This window comes from Bradysia coprophila, assembly GCF_014529535.1.
Source record: "Bradysia coprophila strain Holo2 chromosome X unlocalized genomic scaffold, BU_Bcop_v1 contig_752, whole genome shotgun sequence".
In the NCBI taxonomy this organism is placed as follows: Eukaryota; Metazoa; Arthropoda; class Insecta; order Diptera; family Sciaridae; genus Bradysia; species Bradysia coprophila.
This window is the reverse complement of record NW_023503367.1, coordinates 11,157-36,224: the sequence shown is the minus strand read 5'-3', so window position 1 is coordinate 36,224 and position 25,068 is coordinate 11,157. Positions and strand designations below refer to the sequence as shown.

Below are 25,068 nucleotides of genomic sequence, written 5' to 3'. Positions count from 1 at the left end.
GACCAAGATGAACAGTTCGAGATTCAAGCTCCAGACGGAGCTTCATATAATCACAATTTAAGTAAGTATACACGTCTCAAAGTTTAAGTCATGTACGTCCACCATTACATTGCTGAAGCATTAGTAAGTTCAGTCAGGAGAATGTGTAACAAACTCTGAATCTAAATTCGATTCTTATTCAAAGCACACCGGCTGGCTAATTTCACCCAAGTTACTTAAGACCAATCATTTTTTTGTCTTCATATAGTTGGTGGACCTCTATCCGCAGAAATGTTCGAAATCTACCCGCAATGGGGCATTGAACTTTTGACATTTTTTGTATTTTGATTAAGAATGTTATTGTAAACAAAAAATTGTTCTACACTATTACAGAATTTTCAAGTTTTGTACTTTTAATTCATATTTGAATTACGGCTACGACCCAAATTCAACCTAAAAGCAAACCTTTTTTGTGAGAGAATTAAGAAAAAATGACATGAGAAGAAAAGAGAGGCATATAGAGACGTATAGTCTTTTTTATGTTTGACTGATTCTTGAAAATCAGAAAACAATTAATTAAACATATAAATGTTTATAATTTTGCGATAGTTTAGAATAATTTGTTGCTTAGAATAATGTTGTCTATCGAAATTATTGAAACTTCAGTCCCCCATTGGCGTATTTGGGAAAGTTCAATTCCAAATTTTGGTACATAGACAGAACGCTTGTAAGTATAATCACAAAAACTTTACTACTCGTACGATGGTAGTAGCAACGGTTCTGGGTTCCGTCGCTAGTAGCATCTCACATGAGTGCTGATTTGGCTACACTTTTATTTTAAACAAATTCTCTAAAATTATCCCATTGTTTAACCTGTCACAGACGGAAAGCATATTAACAGTTTTACTATACTTCATTTGATCGAAAATTTACAGAGATGATTTCAGAAATCTTTTACTTCATTTGTTTTGAACATGCTTTTTGCTATATAAGACCTCATCAGTCAGAGCTTGTCGTTTATTCTTTAATCTTTAATTGAATAGAAATTTAGATACGCCATGGGCTGGCACCGCTCTTCGGCTCTTCCGATGCATTTGACCATTTTTAGATGGGATGGCACCGTCGACGAATATTCTTCCGATACAATGTTCACAGCCGTAAATACATGGGCATTAACTTTGCGTCGAACGGCTTGTCATCGCTTTACCCGGCGTCAGTCACTTTGACTAGATTCGTTTTATGTACTGCACCATAAAATACAGCTAATAAATTATTTTTTTAAATTTCGACACTTTTTCTGTTTGTAAAATGTCTATGAACTATATCGAATGTTGAGGACATTCAATCGACTTCTATATTGAGAGAGGTGACATGAAATGGTGACGGATTTATTTGAATTTTTCCACCTTTTTTCATTCATTTCCGCACTTCTATTTACCGATAGATGGCACTGATAAATATTTTGGTTCGAATTTTTTATTCTCCGTACGGCATATCAGTCTGAAAATCACTCCACTAATTCATTTTTTAGTTCATTCATTCCATGTGTTTTTTATTGCTATCGCACAATTCACATTCGTCTTCGTTAATCATTTCATTTCAAGCGGTTGAGTTACTAAGCCGGGTATTCTTTTTCTTATAAATTTGTGTGTTTGCAAAAGTTTGTGATTACGTTCTGCACAATGTCTAAACTTAACTATAAAGTCGGTGAGTACATATCAAATTACAATTAAGACGGTGGGAGCTAATTTTTTTTATGTGGGCTAATCAAATGAGGTTATGTTTTTGTTTGCTCGTTGCATCAACTCTCCTTTCGAATACAGTATTCGTTCCAAAAGATTGGATTATTCAACCTTTTCGGTTGGAGAATGATGGGGTTTTTAGTTTGGTCCGAAATTTCCTATGGAAATTGTAACATTGCTCTATGAAGGTCATAACTTATTCCTTCGGTATGGGTATCAATTACATCCGTAATTTTGTGTTACCTCCGTAATCTGTTTATAATTATTTGATTATATATGCAACTCCCCGATTATTTGTTATTATTTATTGTTGCTCATATAATATTTCAACGTACTGGAATGCCCTTACGCACTCTTGTATCCGGGAACTTTTTTTTGTTTCTAAATTTAGATGATGTCTGCCATCATCAGCATCATCTTGAACTTTTTTTATGTCTTTTTTAAAAACTGCTTCATTGATCCATTAAAAGTGAGGTTACCCAACAGATAGATAATTTGATTTTTTAACAGTCGAAAGTTGAATATTTTTCGATGTACATTTCTGATGATGTGCGATCCAAATTGCATGGATCTGTGATTGTATGCATACTTTCAAATTCTATCATAATCGGTAATTAATATCGGCAATATCGATTTGTGTACGTATGAAATTACAGAAATATGTTTTCGCACATATGTCACTCGTTTCGGGTCTCTAAAAATACTTAGATTAATATCTTGCGGCAACATTTTTAGTTTTACAAACATGCTGGTACAACTGAACAAATATCAGACCAAGAAATTTTCACTACCAATCATTGAAAAGTGGGTTTTACTGTATCATCTCTTTATAGATAAAACGTCCGTTAGGTCGTGAAAAATTATGTGCTCACCCAACGCACTTCAAGAATGAGTGGTACTCTAAATAGAGAACTGAAGCGGGACAGTATATCAAACAAATTTTGGCACTGTAAAAAAGTTCGGAAATTTTTTTCGTACAAAATAGTTACTCCATTTTTCAGCTGTCACTTGAAGCACTTTTGCTTGAAGTGCGTTGACTCACTTAAGGAATAAAAATTATACTCTCGTTCTCTCGTGCGCTCGCTACACTTTACCAATACAAAAAACACTATCGACGTTTTTTTTTTCACTTGACACTATTCTAGTATTTTTAAGCGGAAAAACCGAAGCAATTAATAATAATAACAAGTCTCGTACTTATCTCGGAACTGTGATAATGAATTGAAAAAATGGTCAAAAGAAAACCGTTGAATTAGAAAACGGTTTAACCTGTCACATACGGTAACGACGACATAAATTGACAAGCTCTGGATATGGTCCTTTATAATAAAATGCTTGTTAAAAAAAATGAAGTAAAAGATTTGAAATCAACGGATTAAAAATACTTTGATCGATGGACTAGATAATAATACTGATCATATGCTTGCCGTCTGTAACAGGTTTACCCACAAAGGTTCACAAAATCTCTTGAAAATGAATAGAGTAATATATTTCGAGGGTTAGATTAATTTTTAGAGTTTAAATCCTTGAAAGACCCTGCATCAAATATTGCCCATGAATAGTCAACTTAGCAGTTTATAGTGCAAACATCCGTGAACCTATTCTCAGTGTTGATATATTTATTGTTTACGTGTTGTTGAGTTTAACTATAATAAAAGTTAACTGTAAACTCCATCACAAATGATCGTTTACAGTCGCAAAAGAAACGGAAATTTAAATATGCAGCAAATTAACGTCTGTCAAACCGGTTTGGTATGATGCAACAGCAATTTTAGTTTCCACAATTAAAAACGAACGTAAAATTTAATTAGGAAAATAAATTATCCTTGACCCTGCTACAAACAGTGGGTAATATTTTGTAATTGACAACGACGAAAAATCAGATTTCATAAATCAGAACAATGATTACATTATACTGTACATATATCATCCGGTAGAGTGTTAATGATAGTAGTTGATGAATTTCGTTGATCGCTGATTTGGTTAACATTAGATTTTTCATCTTACACAATTCAAGTCTCCTTCATTTTACGTCCCATTTGATCGAACAAAAAATCCGTCCTAATATTATGATCAAATTGACATATTTCCCTCTAACAGACCGTGTGCGAAATTATTGGAATTATTGAAAAATATTGTTGCCATCCCGATGCCATCCCACTTATTAGAATCTTAGTAAGAATCCAATTAGAATGAATTAGAATGGTTCGGATATCCTTTTAGTTTCATTCAAATTACAGCTTTTCAAGTGTGATATAAAATCAAGCAGACATTTTTCAGATATTCTGTTTACACTTTTGTTCTACAAAATAATAATCTACATCAATTAAAAATAATTTTTTTTGTACTGCACACGGTCTATTCGATGACTTCTCGTCATCCGGTGTTTTTTTTTACAGTAGTTGAATCAGTGACGAATTGACTGAGTTAGAGAATTAAAAGTTCCGACAATTTCGGGCCAATTCCCTCTAATTTGTACGTCAAAATTGACCAACTTGGATGTAATTTTAACTCAAATCAAATACTCAAATATTTTGATATCAATTTTTTGTCAATTATTTAGCCAAATTTAATTAATTTTGTAACGACTTGGTTGTGAGATTAAATTGTTGGCACTGATGATGAAAAAAAAAATCAAAATTGTTTTCAATTAAACGTATATTTCGGATGTTGTTGTAGCTAGAGCAACATTAAAATTCTATTTAGGCTATAACTAGATAACATAAATATCGCGTAAACAAATTACCATACAAATCGGAAACGATTCCAATTACATTAACATTCTAATTCGAATAATTCTAAATTTTTGTCGTGAAATTCTAACACGATCGTCAAGATTGAAATTTGTTGTGCTATAAGAGATTTGTCATGACGTAAATGAAGAGCTAATCAGCATGAACGAATTCATAACATTAGTGTAGGTCGCATGCTGCAAGTTTTGGTCAGAATCACCGTAAAGCCAAATGTAGCATGATTATAGCGTTTTTCGCTTATACCGATCTGATTCGACGTCCAGTATTTTCACTTCGTTCTCATTTAAATCTGGTTCGTGAGATTTGATTTGATATTCTTCAAGTTCTGAAAAGGAAATCAAACTCCCAAGTGAATTCGGACCCCATTTTTGATGAATGTATTTCGCTCCACAAAAAACAATAATTTTCGTACATTTATGAACAAGAGTTTTCAAAGGGGCTTGTGTGGGTGTGTCTAGTATTTCAAAACTTCCGCTTATCGCACACCGTAATTCAATTATATTTTCTCTTTCAGCCGATATTTCATTAGCCGAATGGGGCCGTAAAGAAATAATCCTAGCAGAAAATGAAATGCCCGGATTGATGGCTTGCCGCAAGAAGTACGGCCCATTGAAAATCCTTAAAGGTACGATGAAAGTGATATTAAACCAAAAAGCTTCAGCTTAACAAACAATTTCCATGGTTTTCAGGTGCTCGCATCGCTGGCTGCTTACACATGACCATTCAAACTGCCGTTCTCATCGAAACGTTGGTTGAATTGGGAGCTGAGGTGAATAATAATGCTAATAATATGCTAAGTAATTCGCTATTTTTTGTGTCTGGCCACTTCTTTTTTGTTCATTGTAATCTAGTCTCTGAAATGACGCTGTGACCCTTGACATTGATTTAGTTTGAAAAAATATTTTATTTGGCGCACAGATTACAGACCCAATGTTTATGTGCGTTTGTGTTACTATCCACTAAAAATGGTTCGACATTGACCTTTTGTGGTTTTGTTATTCACATTAGTTTTTTCGGAAATTATCTTGAATATTTTATTCACAAACAATCGACGCGAATGCGGAAAGGGCTTGACACTATCATCTCACACACTTTGTTTGTTTGGTCGATGGTTCATTTCCAATGTCTCGATTGTCTTTTATAGGTACAATGGTCGTCATGTAATATATTCAGCACACAGGATCATGCTGCTGCTGCTATTGCTGTCACAGGAGTTCCTGTTTACGCATGGAAAGGAGAGACCGACGAAGAGTACTTATGGTAATTATTTCGAAATTTTATTGTTTTGCTTACTGAAACACTAACTGTTGCGCATTCACAGGTGTATCGATCAGACCCTAGTATTCAAAGACAACAAGCCACTGAACATGATTCTGGATGATGGTGGTGACTTAACGAATTTGGTGCACGAAAAGTATCCCCAATTTCTTAAGGACATCAAAGGTATCAGTGAAGAGACTACCACCGGCGTGCACAATTTGTACAAAATGATGAAGGAGAATAAGTTGGGTGTACCAGCGATCAATGTAAACGATTCGGTGACGAAAAGTAAATTCGACAATTTGTACGGTTGCCGTGAATCGTTGATCGATGGCATCAAGCGGGCTACCGATGTTATGATTGCTGGTAAAGTGTGTTGCGTTGCTGGTTACGGTGATGTTGGCAAAGGATGCGCCCAATCGTTACGTGCGTTCGGTGGGCGTGTATTGGTGACTGAAATTGATCCGATCAATGCGCTACAAGCTGCTATGGAAGGTTACGAAGTAACAACCATGGAGGAGGCCAGCAAAGAAGCAACCATTTTCGTTACGACCACCGGTTGCGAAGATATCATTACCGGCGAACATTTCCTCAATATGAAGGACGATTCGATCGTTTGTAACATTGGCCACTTTGATTGTGAGATTAAAGTCACTTGGTTGGACCAAAATGCTGCGGAGAAAACGAATATCAAGCCGCAAGTGGACCGTTACCGTTTGAAGAACGGAAATCACATCATTTTGCTGGCTGAGGGACGATTGGTCAATTTGGGTTGCGCGATGGGACACCCCAGTTTCGTCATGTCGAATTCGTTCACCAATCAAGTGCTGGCTCAAATCGAATTGTGGACGAAACCCGAACAATATGCCATTGGCGTGTACATGTTGCCGAAAAAATTGGACGAAGAGGTGGCTGCTTTGCATTTGGATAAATTGGGTGTCAAATTGACGAAATTGACCGAAAAACAGTCGAAGTATATAAATACGCCGATCGATGGACCGTACAAGCCAGACCACTACAGATATTAAGATGGCTATTGTCGCCAATTTATTTTTTTTAAATTTCTATTTTGTGAACATCCGATTTCAGAAAATAAAAGTTTTTCATTTTGTAAACACCAAAAAAAATGTTTCTTCTTCAAATGGACAACCAATCTTAGAGCAGGTGAACGCACAAACGAACTAAAAACCAGAAACGCATAATCTCGTTACTCGAAGAGTCAACTTCAAAAAAGCAGAGACTTGCCAAAGAGTCCTCAATAAAATGTCATGCCAGTCGACCGTTGCAGGTACTGGTAGTATGTTCTTCCATACTTCTTCATTCAAAGGTCGGAGTTGGTTTTTTATTTGCAATTAAAAGCAACGTTACTTGTGTCTACAAACTGGAGTATTTGTTAGGCCAGTAAAATGGTGTGTGTGCAAGTCCAAAAATATTTTATTTTCCTTGAAGTTATGTCCCTCCTCAGCATAATATTCTAAACCTGGGACTAACTCTTGTGTCTTTGAACGTTGTATGACAAATCTGCACACGCCAATTCTAAATTTTAAAACATGATCACCACATCACCGGTGTGATTTTCCGATATTTTCTTTCGGCAATCATGCAGCAATCGGCCAGTTTCTCTAGGCTTTCTAATGTCTTCTCCAAATTTGATCAATTTTTTAGTAAAATTTGGAAAAATGTTTCTTATTATTAGGACCTGGGCTCCTCCATTGATCTGTTCCCATTTTAAGTCAGGAAGTTCCTCGAGCCAGGGACTAAACTAAGGAACATCGCAGGTGGGAATTTTCCCACCTGCGCCACTCTAATTCCCACCTGCGAATCCAGATCTGTCCACAAGAAAAATTACAATTATCTAACTTGAAATAGTCAATTTTTTTTTTTTATTTTAATACAAATTTTGCCTGCGGCGCATTGAACCTAGTTGGAAAATGACAATGGCATTGGCGATATCAGTTTTTTTAAATCTTTTATCATCATTTAGATGGAGATACAGATACAGAATGAAAGTATTTCACATTTGTAGCTTTCACTTTCCTAAAAACTAAAAAAAATGGAAAGAAAATAGGGTTGGCATGTAAAAAGTGACACTAAAGGTACTAAATCATTCGAAAGATCTTGGCCTAGAACTACTTTCATTGGAGTGGCGTATGAAACTCCAAAATGGAGTTATTAACAAAAATGAGAATTTTGTTTTTCATCTATTTCTCTTTATGTAAACATCCGAAATTTTTTCAGATTTTTTCAGATTTTTTGGACCCCTATTTAACGGATGAAAAAATTCAACGATTTTTTTCCATATGCTACACAAAAGTGCTACTACCGTTTTTGGTCACTTGATTTGTCTTCATGGAATGTGAATACATTATGTAATTAACTCAGATTTTTTTAAATGGCGGAACACACCCTCATTTAACAAAGAATATTTGAAAAAATAAACTTGAGAATTTTTTCAGAATTTTCAGTTACATCCATCGAGAGATATAAATTATAGACAAAACTCACACTCATACCCAAAAACTCACCACTATTGTGATTTCTAGGGCTGATATTCTACCAAAAACACCTTTTAGTCTAGTAAATCGATAATTATCTGCAATTTTCTGGAATTTGATTTTTAGGTCATATTGTGGAGGCATTTTCCACAGGTAAAAATACACCCCTAACATGACCGAAAAATTAAATTCCAGAAAATTGCAGATTATTATCAGGTATGATCGGCAACTTGAGTAGACTTTACATTTTGACATTTTGAATGATTTTTTGGATGAAAGACCCTAGACTTACGGTCAGGGGAATAATTCCCTTTAAATCGTAATAGTACATTTCGTGGGACCTAGGACCTAGGTCTTTTTTTAGCGTGTGAGAAGTTTCCAGACAGAGCCGAAGTCGCACGTTTCGGGTCCTAGGTATCAAAAATATATTTACGTCAATGTCCTGAACGCATGATATTATTTTTGGATAAAAATTTTTACTTTGGCGCCCAAGATTTTGCGTTTAGGCTCCCCTTCGAAAAGTTTCCCACCTGCACAGAAATCCTTATTTTAGTCGCTGCCTCGAGCTCCTTCCTTACAGCCTAGCCGTATGTGACAGGTTAATCCCATCTCCCATTCTAGAAGCAAAATCTTCTTCTTAATGATGTCTTAATGAAGGGGCAAGCCACTCCTAATGTTCAAATACTGTGAGTATTTTCCAAAAGCATTTCTTGAAATCACCTTCAAATTACTCCTCGTTAAATGCTGACATCAGATTCAATCTTCATACGTATAACAAGGAAGTAGAAACAACTACAGGACATTAACCAAGGGACGGAAAGCGACAAAAATTGAGGGGAACCAAAATGTTCGGTGAAATCAGCTCAAGGTTCTTACGAAGTTCCAGCTACTTTGTAAGTGCAAGATTTAAATGGTTTTGAAGACATTAAGGCACGATTTGTGACAAGTCGTGCACACATGTGCGTTGTCCATAAAGCTTGCCCATTCTTTTAAGCCTATATGAGCAAAAGGTTAATGACGTCAATTAATGGACGTCGCAGTCTCATCTGATGGTGTTGTGCTGACTGCATTCGAATTTTTACATCATTTCTGAAAATGCTCCACGTTTTTTCAACTGGCTTGCGACAGTCTTTGGGCGGGACATATTGCAAGAAGGACGGACGAACGTTGTACCAAAAAGATGACGACCATAGAGATGAAATAATGGTATAAATAGCAGGCACAAAATTGGCAACGGATCGTTCGGAATGGAAGAGATTTGGGGAGGCCTACGTCCAGCAGTTAATAGGAACAGGCTGAAAAAGAAGACCATTAATGCCTGCGAAGCATTATACGAGTTTTGTCATGACTTCTTAGTGATATTTTGGGTCATTTGTCCTGAAATTTAGTTGAGGAATTGAAACCTGTTGAACATATTTTTTACTATTGGTTTCCTGATCGCACGTCTGACCAACGAAAAATGAAAAGAAAAATTTGTTCTAATGAATCATAATCAAGCACCGCGTTGTATTTATTACAAAAACAATTTTTTTTTTTACAACATTCCTCCTGCAGATCAACATGAAAATTGTTTGTTTGTCCTACACAGGTACAATGAAATTCGATGATTCTGTTTTTTCTCCAAATTTCCAGACAAATTCAGGCGAAAAACTTAAATTTTTCTTTTTATTTCCGAAGTCACATCAGTGAAATGAGTGGAGGCGAATATTGCACTGTCCTACAAGTGAATATTCGAAAAGTCATAGTCATCGGGATGATACAGCTCGCTGAGCAAACGATAAACGTACGATGGTGCATTACCACCACTGAAATCGAAAATAAAGCCGAGCGTAAAATGAATAGGAAAAAGAAATGAAATTGATAACCACCCACTGCACTGGGTTCCACTTACACATTCGATATAAACAGCGTGACTAGTTCCGGTGGCACATAATCGAACACGGGACTGTAAGCTTTGACAAATTTAGCCGTACTTGAGCTATAAGGCAACACTCCTTCGGTGCATCCGACTAGGTTAAAGGCATCCCGTTCGTAACTGCACAGATGAACGGGCGATAGTTTGTACATAGGAACCAGCACGATAACAGGAACTGAATAATGTTTTGCTGCCAGTGCAACTGTCAGCGAACCACATGCTGCACGTAATCCACCATTAGCTAGGACACTGTGAGTGCCAATAATTACTTTATTTACACGAGACATCATTGCGAATATGGATGCGTCCGATATGACAGTCGTTTCAATTTTCGATTTGGCTAACGATGCAGCCAACGTGTGACCCTGGTATTGCAATCGAGAAATCGAAACATTTAGCATGATCCGTCAGCTAATGTGAAGACGGTTAGGTGTCAGGATAAAATGATTTGGAGTACTTACCCGACAACTGGGTGAGCATTCAGCCACCACAACCTCAAAATTTCTCTGTTTTGCTGCTTCTTTCAGAAACCGTTCCACAGTCCGCGAATATCCCAACGTCAATATCAATTCACTTGAATGAATGTGTTCGGCGGCTTGTGACGACAGATTTTCTCCGCTCGTTTCCAGTTCCGTTTCGATTTCCTGCAAATGGTCAAGAAGGGCGGCTCGAAGTCCTTCTTGCGGCTTTGAATAGTCTCGCACCGGTTCATTTTCGCTGGTTTGCGTCACCAATTTGTGCAGAGAAGCTTGCGAATCGTCGGTAAACTGATGGAATTGGGCGTGCAGCAGATCGTATTCTTCTCGGATTAGTTTGAGTACTCGCCGGGCGATATTAGCTGCTACAGCTTCTGTCGGCAATGCGGCCACAATTATCCGACCTTCTGTTCGGATCACTTTCATCAAATCCCTGAAATAATGTACAACGTGCGGAGTAGGTATGTGACGGGTCATATTATCAACGGTTCATGTCTTACTCGGCCGATTTCCAATGAGATTTCGATATGATTTCCTTAAAAATTGCTACCGTATTGCTGGCTATGCTGTGCGATCCTTCAATTTTCCTGTAAATTCCGGAGGAACACGATTTAGTCAGATAACAAAATTTTGATAAACAAACCGTGTACAACATCAGCGACACATTACCCTAGCTTAATATCATGGATCAAATTTGCTACTTCGTTGGATGGCAACTCTTTGCAGATATTCATTTTTGATTTCACAAAATACCGTCCAATTTAATCATAAATTTTTTTAAATAAATTTGCTGAGAGACACCGAGTCAATATTTATAGAAATTTATTTTCTGACATTCGAAAATGTTGTCAGACATCGTTTAATTCTCACTATTCGCGTGCACTCAATTCCAACCATTTTTGTGTTATAAACTTTTGGCGGAACATTAAAACAACCTTTTTCACATATCGATTGTTGCAAGATTCATAAATCCATACAATCAACGAAGAATCAGTGAAAAGAGTTACTACGACACAATGGAATTGAAGCGATGAAGAAGAAGGGTGTTATGGTTGAAGGTGGCCTCACAGTCATCCATTTTTGCCTCCGTTTATCTTCACGTTTACGTGACATTTCTATTGTTGCGTTGAAATTTTAATTGTTTTAATTCCAAAGGCCAAGTAAACGGCTGGAAAATGGACGACTGTGAATTCAACTTAATCCAAAAAATTCCTAACTTCATTATTTGCAATGAAAGTAGATAAGTTGAAGAGTTTTTAGCCCCGTACGAAGTACGAAGGGGCTTATAGGATTACGATGCCGTGTGTAATTGATGGAATTCGAAGCAGACGGTAAGGGTGTTTGCCTATGTTCATAGATGACGAATCTGCAATAAAAATTTTGTCTGTCTGTCTGTCTGTCTGTCTGTCTGTCACGTCGATATCTTGAGTAAATCAAATCTGATTTCAAAAATTTTTTTTCCCCTAAAAGATAATCAAAATAGTGAGGCTAAGTTCGAAGATGGGCGATTTTGGGTCGGCCCCTCCCGAGCTGGGACCCCATAACTGCTTTAACGTTTTCCAAAGATTTCTCTGGCCATTTAAAGGCTACACTTGTAAGTGATACATCAAATGAAAGGTATTTACAATACCTATCGACAAAAAAAAAGTTGATGGAAATTGGATGACCGACTCGTGAGTTAGACCCCTTGGTGTGATCTAGGTACAGGGCGACAAGCCGTTTTTGATTGTAGGTTGGCCAAATTTGAACGGATTTTGATAGATTTTGCTTTATTAGATAGGTATTGACCGTACCAATCAGGGAAAACAAGTTTATGAAATTCAGTTCACCGGAGCGTGAGCTAGGTCTCTTGGAGTGAGCTTATATGTGGCTACTCGGCCGTACAGTGAAGGTGGTGTTTTTTGCCAATATCTCGAGTAAACTTTGACCGAATTTCATGATTTTTTTTATGTTTGAAAGGTACTAACTAATGTAAAGCAGTCGTACAACTTTCCACATCCTAACAAAATGGCCGTCGGCCGCCATTTTGGATTTTTGTAAAATCAATATAAATCTGTGAAAATGATACTTACAAAGTCACTGATCAGTGGGAAGTTAGTGGTTACGTGTGTGGGGTGTTTCAAGGATCCCAAATATGGATATCTATATATAAATATATATAGCTATATTGAGCTATACAACGGTATAGATAGTTATTTTGAGCTATATACTAGCATATTTATCAGTAAATTGTTTATTTATAGGTAAATATAGGCTAATATAGGACTGAGGAAATTTTAGGTCAATTTGAAATTTGTGTTACGTTTGAAAGGAACATCGTACGGGGCTTCGTAATTGCGCTATGCGCAATTTTTAAGACGTACACATTTCATAAGAATTTTTCTTTGCCGACGTTTACGGGCGCAGTAGACTTACGGTAAGAGTAGGGCGACGGACGAACTAGGGTCACGTGCGCAATAGATGTACGGTTCGTACGGGGCTCAGTCGCAGCAAACGCTCCGACTGTTCTGACGGCTCGTTTCCCTGTGTTTCTGCCCTCGTTGTTTTCGACTCTGTGTTAGCAAATAGTTTTTCAAAGTTACGTAGAGGCAAGACACGCCTCGGTTAAAAGTGTCACCTTCGTTGATTCCTACGTGCTAGATACCTAGCAAATTGTTTCAGAATATTACATATCACTTCGTTCAAGAGGTAATATTCGCTGTCTTGTGAACGAATATGGTGGCAACAACTGACGATGGATTGTCCTATACTGCCCTGTGACCACCACCATATTCGGAGGTCGAAACAGCTTCTCATCTTCGTTGGCTCGTTCCATCAAAGCGACGTCGCAAGACGTGATTATTGGTTCTAGGTCTCTTCGTTCTTATTTTGTAGAAGACTTCTTGTACGTTTTGTGATATTGGTGGTTTGGTTCGTTGCAAAATTGTGTAACGTTAAAACACCCTCTAGGAATGGCCTAGTGGATATTGATGATCATTTACTTTCATTGATAATTTGACAGTCATAAATTTGTTGTCATAAATACCAAGGTATATATAAACATACTGAAGGTAGCGCAAACCCTCAGGGAATAGCAAGATTCGGGTGAATATAAGATTTGTTATGTTGCGTTGTTTAGTATTGAGTTTTGCATGTGCTACAACATAACAAAGTGAATTACACTTGTGTCCAACATTATAAAAATTATATTCAGCTGAAAGTAGGGGTACGTGTGTTTTGGCGGATTCAATATGTTTATTTACCTTGATAAATACTAGGACAAAACCCTGTTTTCAATGTCTCGTGTTTATTACGCAGTATACCTACACAGTGCAAATATGTCTCGAAGAGAGTAGAGTCGAGATCGTAATTCGTTAAAGAGTAATCTCAGTATTTTGGAAATGGCACTTGAAAGATCATATACCAAACATACTAGTCCGCTCTCCGTGTTGGAATTTGCAGCTCCTTGATTTTGTGAAAAGAATTAGACTCGTGTGCTCTACCCCCATATTATACTGACCGATGTGTCCCAACTCGGTTGGTCGGTCGCCAAATAATTGCCATAATTTCATGTTCGTTAAAATTTTATGGTAAAGTGGTTATTTAGTCACCAAACTTTGGAGATCCATTATCACCTTCAATCATCCGAATTTCATTGTTTCTGAAGGTATTTGCCTTGAACTCCGTTCACTGTCGTGCAAAGTTATTCGCCTAAAGTTGTATTGCTGCTACAATTGCAGGTACCCTCCGGCGCAATTTCAGTGAAAGAAAATGTACGTATTGATGCGATATATCGTATAGATAACATGGTATAGTGTAGCAGCAATGTAGTACCCGTTTTGTAAATTTCGGACAGTTTTGGATTCATTTTTGCTATTTTCTTTACAAATTATCAATCTTAAGTTGGTTCACCAGTCATTAGTTTCGTGCGGTTTTGTTGAGAGACAAAGTTCGAAGGTTGAACTCTGCACTAAATTGTCCGAATGCGTACCAAGCTGGACGAAGTTTATTTACTTCAATAGTTAATGCTTTTCCTTTTAATTTTTTATGTTTTCTTATGTATAAATCGGTTATGTAGAATGATTTGTAAGAAAGTTTCCTTTCACAGTTTAATATAGGTACAGAGTTGCCCTTAACTGATACTGTTGCAAAAGTGACTAGAACTTTAATAATTGATGATCCATCTAAAATTAAAGCATACATTTTTTAAACTTTCGTTTAACACGAGTACTGTGAAAATTTCCGCTAACAAGAAACCGCCACTCAACTGACGCCCGCCATTTCAAGCACTTTTCGAAGTGGAAGTTCGAACTTCGCAACAAGAGCAGATGGCGGTTATTAAATAACCTATTTTTGTCGTATTTTCGTGATGTTTAAATTAATTTGGTTAAAAATAAGTTTATCAGTTCGGATGTTGTGTGTGGAAGGCAGTTATCCGGAGAAGGAATTAAGCAATACGTTATTGAATTGAAGTCATCCAGGGCAACAACAAGGGCGGTGGTGAGTAAAAATTAACTGTTCGTTCTAATGTTTTTTATGAACTCGCAATTCAACAGCAAGAAATGAGAAAATTAATTATTTAACAAAAACCTCGTAACATTGCCACGCACTTCAAGCAAGAAAATTTCAGGTCAACAGGAACCCTGATCTAATTACTATGTTTCGGGTTTCGGGTCAGGTCAAAATTTATCAAATCAGGTTTCAGGTAACATTCAGGCCAGCTTGGCATGTTATGAGTAGTGAATTCAATTGAAACTAATTCAAGCCACATTCATTCCGCGGATCCACTCGTCGAACCGATTGAGAGATTCCGACTTACTCTTCTTTTGTCTTTGTCTATAACTATTTTACCGTCACAATTCCTTCAAGTAGCAGTAATTTTGGATACTTTGAGTTTCTTGTGGTAAAAAAATAAATATTTTTTTCCTTCAATTTCTTTATTGAAAATGAGAGAACCGAAACATATGAAAATATTGCATTAATTCTAAATATAACTACAAGAAGTCGCCTCCGACACAAAAAATGTGGAATGATGACTGATTCCACATTTTTTCTATCGAATTTCCTATACAATTAATAACTCGATTATTTCTTTAACTAACCAGATAAAATAGATCCTCTTCGATGCCCGAGAGTCTAGGGCATAGACAAGACAAATTCTTTTAATTGGAACGATATTGTCGGGTCGCGTCGTAGGATTCCATTGAATCATCTTCCTGCTGATCGAAATCTTCTTGATGGAAGTGGTTCGTCGATTCATTTCCCTGATGATTGTAGTGGCGATCGTATTCGCTTGGATGTTCGTAGTTTCTTTGGACTTCGTAACTGTCTTCGTCGAGGTAGTATTGTTCTTGGTGTTCGTATTGATAATCATAGTGGTTATCGTAATCATAGTGGTTATCGTTGTCGTGTTGGGCATGTTGATCCAGTTGGGCATGTTGATCCAGTTGGGCATGTTGATCCAGTTGGGCATGTTGATCCAGTTGGACATGTTGATCCAGTTGGGCATATTGATCATGTTGGGCATGTTGATCGTGTTGGGCATGTTGATCGTGTTGGGCATGCTGATCGTGTTGGGCGTGTTGATCGTGTTGGGCATGTTGATCGTGTTGTGCATGTTGATCGTGTTGGGCATGTTGATCGTGTTGGGCATGTCGATCGTGTCGACCGTTAACCAGAATAAGATCACCATTGGGTAGTAATCTATAAACTTTACCAAGCGGATTGTTGTGCAGATATCGCTTGCTAAGATCGAACTGGAAAACAAAAAGTTGCAAATTCATTATACTCCGTTCGTCGTGCAAAGGGGAAAGTAAATACTCACCATGTTGCACTCTTTAACATGCATAGGTATATTTATCACTTCTCGGGGCGGTAGACATTCTTCGAGCGACTTTATGTGTTTCGTGCGAATCCGGTTCGGTATATCAACTTCAAATGTTATTATTAGGTTGCCCTTCTCTGTTGGATTGTTGAATTTGGGCATTCCCTCACCAGGTACACACTTTTGATCGTAGTCTTGGACAACCGTTCCGGGAGGACATTTGAGGCGCAACTGTCGCTTGTCCAGTGTTTCAATGTATTTCTCAAATCCACACAGCGCTTCCACCATGGTCAATTGCATTGTAATTGTCAAATCATCCCCATCTCTTGTAAATATTGGATGATCTATCGATTCCAATATAACGTACACGTCGCCTGGTCGTTTATTCGGCTCTTGATTGCCTCCATTTTTGTAAATTATTTTTTGACCGTCTCTAGAGCCACGTCTCACTTTCACAGTTATAGCGCTCGGACTTCCCACGACTCCTTCACCACGGCAGGTACGGCATCGATTTGCGGGAATTATGGCAGAACCGTCACCCCAACACATATAGCAGTCACGTACGATTCGCTGTTCAACATCTGGTGCTGGTCTAGTAATTACTGATTTAATGCCCAGACCATGACATTGCTCACAATCGTTATACACCTTTGGCCTTCCACTGATAGATCCGGTTCCAACACATTCGTCACACACGCGGTTGTTATGGACGAACAATTTTCGTTCCGTGCCTGTGTACAGCTCGTTAAGAGTGAGACGAATCGTGTGCTTTAAATACTCGGTCCGTGGCAGGAGTTCTTCGTTACTAAAATTGAATCATCATGAATCATTTACCTACGATATCAACACAAGTTACTTACGTTGCCATTTTCTAATTCAAAATTTGCTACACTAATTCAACACTAAGTTGTATTTTGTGACACACTCCACAATTTCCACAATTAAATAAATTTAAAATAAAAATTCACTCAACGACGAATTTACAAAACAAAAGGAAGTCGAATTTACGAATTTATGTTGAAGTAGTTCGAATACGTCCGAACGCTCTTACGCTGCCAACAAGAATGAGAGGTATGTTCGTTTCGCTGTCGCTGTACCTGTTTTCTGATAATACATTTGCGTCCCAATGTAAATATTTTCAACTACCAACTGAAAAAAAAATTTTGACCTGGAACCTAACATTGCTATGACTTTGATCCATATCCTTCTGAAGGAAAAATGGTACATTTCGATTTTCTCTATTACTTTTTTGGGGAAAATCGAGTTCCCATTGCTGTTCCACCGAATTGATGACTTGGAATCTCGATACACTGCAGATTGTTCTTTTTAAATGGAATCGGAAATTCAGATCAGAGCCGCATTCAGTAAATGTATTTCCGGAAAATGACCTAAAACTGTTAAGAATTTTTTTATTTTGCTGCATTTTTTAGAAGTAAATCAATAGGCCCTGCTTCAAGACGTTTATTGAAACATACGGTCTTTCCCTCTGAGGTCAGTGTTTTGTTCTATTTACTTTATGAAATTCAAATTTTTGTCAGTGACAAATAGTTACAAATACGTGGATCAGCTCGGAAATTAGACATTCAAAAATAGAATTCGGTTATAGCACACAGCTTTGCAGCTTTGCAGGAAATTTTGGAAATTAATTTTATAAATGAACCTCTCCGGAAAGAATTTTGCAATATGAAATTAAGCTGAATTGATATCATCCAACAATATCTACCTTAACCTGTTATAGACGGCAAGCATATGACCTCACATATGACCAGAATTATTATCGGGTCTATTACTTCCATCGATCAAAGTATATTTAATCTGTTGATTTCAAATCTTGTACTTCATTTTTTTAACATGCATTTTACAATATAAAGGACCATATTACTCAGTGCTTGTCATTATTTTTGTCGTCGTTATCGGTAACAGATGAATAGCTGTATGTGACAGGTTAATCAAGGGAAACAATAAGGTCGGTCTAGCTTTTAAGTCTCTGTGTATTTTCTCTCCTCTAAGATATGTAACTAGTTATTGCTAGTCCACAAAGTTTACAGAGGAACTGTAGAGTAACGTATTTACACGTTTATTTACCCCAGCAATAGTTTAGAAAACATAAATAGAACGTAGAGCAGATATGAAAAGAGCGAGAAACTGTAGGTAGATCCTCATTAAAATGATTACCGTTCACTGTCAATATAAAGACTACAATAACGTGTACTGATGATGAAGACTTCTCAAGAGTTCAATTGTCGATAATTATTTTACACAATTTCTCTATGTAGGAAGTAGTATTGTTGAATACATTGAATTGTGTAGAATGTGGTTCGACAAGAAAAATATTAATTTTGGTAGAACAACGAAAAAATGCTTGCAATTGCACTATCCAGAAATACCAATCCGATGCACGTCATTTCCAAACTTGATCAAGCGATTATGTATGTTATATGGTATGATGAACCTCATACCTGGAGTAAAGAGATGTATGAGTTCTTTTGCCTCCACATTTCTAAGTTTCTTTTACGTCGTAGGCTTTTCAATACTCTCGCTCTCACTATGCAGTATGAATTGTCACCAAAAACATGCCTAACGTCTGAAGAATTTTCCAAATCACTGGTCAGCTTAGGTAGAGCGAACTATTTCGATTTTAATGTGAATAAATCGCTTCGGATCGGAAATTTTTGCTATTTTTCCAAACAAAGTTCATTCCAGTCAACTTTACATGCGCGTTTATAATAGTGGAAAACTAAGCCCCATTTTTGACACCTTGACACTATTGCTGCTGATGGAACTATGGGAAATGAAAAACAAAACAAATAAAGTTTTTCCTGCGTTTTCTTTATTGACAACACACCAAAAGAAAATGAGAGAACTGAAATTTATCACTGTAATCAAAACGCTGCATATACAATTCTAATATATATAAGAAGTTGCCTCCGACACAAAAAATGTGGAACGATGTCCGGAATGACTTCCACATTTTTTCTATCGAATTTCCTATACAATGTTTTCTGAACGACCGCCACAAAATTGATTCTCTAGAGCCAAGAATTTTCGTTTAATTGGAACGATATTGTTGGGTCGCGTCGTAGGATTCCAACGAAACGTCTTCGGAAGACTGTTCCTGCTGATAGAAATCTTCTTGATGGAAATGGTTCTGCGATTCATATCCCTGTTGATTGTGGTGCTGGTCGTATTCGCTTGGATGTTCGTAGTTTCCTTGGACCTCGTAACTATTGTCGTCATGGTAGTATTGACCTTGGTGATTGTACTGCTCGTCACCGTATTGATGGTCATAGTGGTTATCGTTGCCGTATTGGTCGTGTTGATCGTGTGACTCGTACTGTTGATCATAATATTGATCTTGAGCACATTCATCGTCGTTCAGATTGTAAGTTGAATGATTTTGATTGAGGAACGGATGATGTTCACTCATCTCGACCTGGAAAACATACAAATAATTGGAAACACATTAGACTCTGTTCGTCGTGCAAAGAGAACAGTAAATACTCACCAAGTTGCACTCTTTAGCATCTATAGGTATTTCAGGCACTTCTCTCGGCGGTAGACATTGTTCGAGTGACTTTATGTGTCTCGTACGAATCCGATCAGGCAGAGTAACTGTAAATTTTATTATCATTTTGCCTCTCACTGTTGGATTCCGGAATTTGGGCATTCCCTCACCAGGCAGATATTTTTCGTCATTGTGTTTTATAATCGACCCTTTAGGACATTTCACGCACAATTGTCGCTTATCTAGTGTCTGAATCAATTTCTCAAATCCACACAGCGATTCCACCAAATCCAAATTCATTTTCATAATTAAGTCGTCTCCGTCTCTTGTAAATATTGGATGATCTAACGTTTCCAATATAACGACGACGTCTCCCGGTCGCATATTTGGCTCTTGAGTCCCTTCATCTTTGTAAATTATTTTCTGACCGTGTCTAGAACCACGCCTCACTTTCACAATGAGACCGCTTTGCTCTTCCACGACTCCTTCACCACGACAACTAGGGCATCGATCTTCTGGAACTATGGCCAGACCTTTACCCCAACACAAATAACAGTCACGATCTATTCGCTGTTGAATATCTGGCGCTGTTCTAATGATTATTGATTTAACCCCCATACCCTGACATTCCTCACATCTGTCAAAATCATCCGGCATTCTACTGATAGCTCCGGTTCCGACACATTCGTTGCAGACGCGGTTCTTATTGATGGCCAATTTTCGTTCCGTTCCATTGTACAGTTCGTCAAGAGTGAGATGAATCGTGTGCTTTAAATACTTGGTCCGCGGCAGGACTTCTCCGTTTCTGTAGAATCATCATGAATATCACTGACTGTTTACCTACTATACTATTATACAAATTACTTACTCTGCCATTTTCCAGCTAAGAACTCACTACTAATTCACCACTAAGTTTCGTGAGAAATTTCACAATTAAATCAATTTTAAACAAAAATTCACTCAACGACGAATTTACAAAATAAAAGGAAGTCGAATTTACGAATTTATATTGAAGTAGTTCGAATACGTCCTTACGCTCTACGCTGCCAACAAAAATGAGAGGTTCGTTTCGCTGTCGCATTTTTTCTGATGTTACATTTGCGTCCCAATGTAAATATTTTCAACTACCAAGATTTTTGTTTGACTAAACAAAGGAATACGTTCGGAAATATTGAACCTAGAACCTACCATTTCTATGACTTTGATCCAGGTCCATCGAAAGGAAAAATAACAATTTTAAATATTCTCGATTACTTTTTTGGAGGAAATCGGAGTTCCATTCGTAATTCTTTATACAAACGCGAATTGCTCAAAAAGAATTCGAAACTTCGAATCAGAGCCGCATTTATTATTTCCTGAAAATTACGAAGAAATCTGTTATTTCGCTGAGTTTTTTGCAAATAGGCCCTGTCGGAACGCATTTACTGATATGTTTCATCGTTTTCCCCCAAACGGTCAGTGTTTTCTTCTTATGAAATTCAAAATCACCAAATCTTGTTTCTGAGGGGCATATCACTCTGGAAAGTTGTGTCACATAGTTGATTACTGATTTGCGACCTCGGCTCTGTAGAAATTATTTTTGCAGACTACCATATCCAATACTCAGGACGTGAATCTCACTAAGAAATTAAATTTGTCCCAAGTAAACATTGACAACGTGAACAAATACGATTTCATCTAGAGAGACTTTCGTGCTTAACATTTTCGATCAATCATGTTAAAATCTTAAATTTTGAGGTTAAGGATGAAATTTGACATTTCGTATGACCTTGGAGCAAGCAAATTATAATCAATAAAAATGGCGTCCTTTCTCACTCAAAATTGACAATTTTGAAATTAGGGCTTCATATCATCATGGTGAGAACTGTACATAGAAACCTGAACTCAGATCAGATTTTTACTTTATGTATTTATGTGTCCAGCTAACAGATCCAATTTTTTTTGGAATGTATAGTGTAGGTGTCTGATGGTACATACTTCACAATAGAAAATTTTTTTGTGAATTCAGAAAAGAAAAATATTCACCCGCGTCGTCTTTTCTTCGTTTCGACCCTTTAAAATTGCCCAACAAATATATAAATGTGTACCGTCACAGAGTTCACAAAATTTGTTTGAAATGATGGAAGCGCCAGCTATTTTCAGCCTGTGGAAGCAAAAAAACATAACCTTTGTACCAACTGTCATTTATGACAACATTGATTAGGTTTACGGGGTTTACGTATGTATGAATGCATTTGTAGTATATCTAAATCAGGTTTCTCTGTTTCAAACGAGATAGAGACATTTGTTGTTAATGCTTTCCTATTCTGGCGTACACAGTTCGATGTGAAACGATTTTCGAAACATTCTGGAAGGTTCTGCAACTTTTTATCGTAATTGGCATTACAGAGTCCAACTATAATAGGCAAAATATGTTTACCAGAAAAAGTTACAGAATTTTCCATAATATTTGAATTGTTTCTATTCAATTTGTTAATCAATTAGAATTAGGTCTGGCTCCTGGGTTATTCAACTAATGAATAAGTAATTCCACCGATACGCTTAGCTGAGCCGTCTTGTTACTGATGCTTTATAGGGAAAATTCGAAAAACCCTGAGCTTGCTTTCAAATGAAACAATTACAAAAACAATTACAAGAAATACAAAATCAAACTGGAAGTAAGTTCAAAGTCCGCACAGGTTTATGACCACAGTACACTATAGTCACAATTCGTAGTATAGAATTTACGGCCAAGTCGCTTGAAGATGAACACATTTCACTTCCATAGGGTAGGGACATTCATCATTCAGCTTCGAATATTTTAATGAGATTAAAAGATAAATAAATTAGAAAATTGATAAAAACAAAATATTTCGAAGAATTCCAAGCGAGATAGTACACTTACACACATTGCAAACAATTTTCGTTCAGGTGGTAGCAAAGATTTTCATTGCTACTGCCCAATGAAATTTTATAGTTAACACACCACCGATTTGATCATTGTTCATTTGAAGTGAACTCTGTTGTGTGTTTCTTTTTCTCAACAGATTGCAACAGCAAAATGTAAAATGAGTGAAAAATATGGGATCGTCATTTCGATAGAAGAGATAGTCAAATAATAATAAAAAAATGGACAAAAAAAGGTAAATTTTCACAATTTGTATGATCTAACATAAATGATACGCTAATTAGGCAATTCCGACCGAATAGTAAAATTGGTCAGCCTGTTAACCGAAAACGTCATCGTTTCTCTTATGATCAAGTGATCAAAAACTGTTATTCTTCAAATTTTCGGTAATTTCGGTAATATCTTCGATTTAATCTGTTCTGATCGAAAATGAAAAACCAATTTTTGAGCCGGTTGACAAAAGAACAAAAGACAAAATGCGGTACAGTTCGGGTAATATTATTATATGAGAAAATAAATTTTATAAAAAAAGCTTCGTATTTTACAGACATGCCATTAAACACCTATAATTATAGACACCATTGTCAATCCACCTCGTTCCACATATAAACACATGTAATACTCTTGTGCGCGAATTTGTTGAATTGGACAGACATTTTAGTTGATGCTGGTCAATTCAATTCTCTGTAATTTAAGATATCAATACATGGAATCTGAAACTACGTGGAATATAATTATGACTACATCGAGTGTGACGACGAACATATATTTCTTCACGAAAGTTCCGTTGCAGATGGCCACAATTTAGGTAAACTGATAATAAATTGCAAAACCGCAGATAGCGATAGATTTCTCTTCATGACTCATACAGCATTTATTCAAGATTTCTACCCATCCAATAAACCCAACCCAATGGTTTACAATATTTCGTGAAACCTCCATAATACCTTACAAACTATTAGTCATCCATAAACTATATTGTGGTGAGTTTTTGGCAACATAAAATACCGATTCATCTCATAATTTAACCGAAAAATTCGCATATCTGTTTGTAAGACGTTTTGAAATTACCTGCCCCTCATAAAGCCAAAAAAAAAAATTCGAAATATTGGTTTTATGACTCTTTTGTAATTAGGCTTGTGGTTATAAAACTTGGCTAATGAGCGGATTAACTAAGATAATTTTATATGCGATGGGACGGGCGTGTATACCACAAACTCTTAGCCAACGTTACTGTTTAAAACCGACAATATGCGATATCATTATGGGAAAACAATTTTGTGTTTCCCATAATGCTTTTACAGACGATTTAGCAATCAATTGTAAACAAGAATGACGATGAATGAATTCATGAATTTCGTGATACAAAAGATCTGCTACATATTGAGAAGAGTCGACGGACTGAAACTAACGTTGGTGAGACAGATTACTGATTCATGGGACTGTCTTGTACGACACCATCAATTTCTACTAAAACTGTCGTGGATTCCTTTCTGACCAAGCACAATTCATCAACTGAATCAATTTCGCTTGCTCCTTGAACCTAAAAAGTAAGGAATTTAGGAAAAAAATCCTTTTCGACAGTGTGAGTGGTTTGAGTTGAAGTCACGGTCTCTGATTCATACCTATCGCTTCTATTCACCGCACTGTGATCTACATACCAGTTCCACTCGCACCGCCAAATAAGTCTCGGGACACAGCGATATTATACTTAAAAAAGAAAGAAATTACGAAATAAACATCAAGCCAATGCTTTATTAATAGTCCAAAATTATCGGTTATCAATGATCGATATTCGACACTAAAACTCTGATTTAACTAAGTTCCATCAAATTCGTAATTGTACAATGGAATCAAAGAACAATAGAAAATTAGGTCGTGTGCTGAAAATACAATCTGTTATAACAAAATTTATCCAAAATTGAGTGTAATCGACGCTTTCTCCTTTTCCAATGTAAAATTCATCAGGAATTGATAAGTTGCTTTTAACCTTAAATCTTTAAATCTTTTTAATCGTCAAAGTCGGAATATCAAAACAGGGACGATCAGACAACTTATGCAAATTTTTGATCAATCTAAGAATTTATTTGACTTATGAAAAGTCGATATCTTGTTATACTTACATCCAATTATTCACTCGACTGAAAGTCATGGGTCTTACGGATGATAAACACTCTTAAATGTTTGTTACATAATGTTCACTACAGTGGCCGACTTTCATTTTTGTGCACTATTTTGATTCAGTTGCTTGAC

The 25,068-nt window shown here is 36.7% G+C and overlaps 4 protein-coding genes across 6 annotated transcripts; 1 reads left to right on the top strand and 3 right to left on the bottom strand.

Annotated features, from left to right (window-relative positions):
- The first annotated feature begins 1,493 nt into the window (after positions 1–1,493).
- On the top strand, positions 1,494–6,861 carry LOC119070297 (adenosylhomocysteinase). The gene is made up of 5 exons (XM_037174563.1): positions 1,494–1,686; positions 4,989–5,099; positions 5,164–5,243; positions 5,619–5,734; positions 5,796–6,861. Exons 1-5 carry the CDS (start codon positions 1,662–1,664, stop codon positions 6,760–6,762), a joined length of 1,299 nt encoding a protein of 432 aa, XP_037030458.1. The 5' UTR covers positions 1,494–1,661; the 3' UTR covers positions 6,763–6,861.
- Positions 6,862–9,709: 2,848 nt separating this feature from the next.
- On the bottom strand, positions 9,710–11,455 carry LOC119070295 (translation initiation factor eIF-2B subunit beta). Of its 2 annotated transcripts, XR_005086498.1 has the most exons (6): positions 11,290–11,455; positions 11,121–11,207; positions 10,606–11,053; positions 10,121–10,509; positions 9,894–10,034; positions 9,710–9,858 (listed from the first exon to the last, which is right to left on the bottom strand). XR_005086498.1 is itself a non-coding variant. In XM_037174560.1 (5 exons), the coding sequence occupies exons 1-5, from the start codon at positions 11,352–11,354 to the stop codon at positions 9,947–9,949; spliced, it is 1,077 nt and encodes a 358-aa protein (XP_037030455.1). In that variant the 5' UTR covers positions 11,355–11,455; the 3' UTR covers positions 9,710–9,946. The 2 variants fall into 2 exon arrangements, 1 of the variants encoding a protein (XP_037030455.1); XM_037174560.1 differs by having other exon boundaries at positions 9,710–10,034.
- A 4,107-nt stretch (positions 11,456–15,562) lies between these two features.
- Positions 15,563–21,000, bottom strand: LOC119070300 (dnaJ homolog subfamily A member 4-like). 2 transcript variants are annotated; one of them, XM_037174566.1, is made up of 4 exons: positions 20,797–20,998; positions 19,929–20,733; positions 19,460–19,856; positions 15,563–15,735 (listed from the first exon to the last, which is right to left on the bottom strand). In XM_037174566.1, exons 1-3 carry the CDS (start codon positions 20,802–20,804, stop codon positions 19,473–19,475), a joined length of 1,197 nt encoding a protein of 398 aa, XP_037030461.1. In that variant the 5' UTR covers positions 20,805–20,998; the 3' UTR covers positions 15,563–15,735; positions 19,460–19,472. The 2 variants fall into 2 exon arrangements, with proteins under 2 accessions (XP_037030461.1, XP_037030460.1); XM_037174565.1 differs by lacking the exon at positions 15,563–15,735 and having other exon boundaries at positions 19,241–19,856; positions 20,797–21,000.
- LOC119070299 (dnaJ homolog subfamily A member 1-like) lies at positions 15,742–17,508 on the bottom strand. The gene is made up of 3 exons (XM_037174564.1): positions 17,284–17,508; positions 16,424–17,228; positions 15,742–16,355 (listed from the first exon to the last, which is right to left on the bottom strand). The coding sequence occupies exons 1-3, from the start codon at positions 17,289–17,291 to the stop codon at positions 15,762–15,764; spliced, it is 1,407 nt and encodes a 468-aa protein (XP_037030459.1). The 5' UTR covers positions 17,292–17,508; the 3' UTR covers positions 15,742–15,761.
- Positions 21,001–25,068: the final 4,068 nt, after the last annotated feature.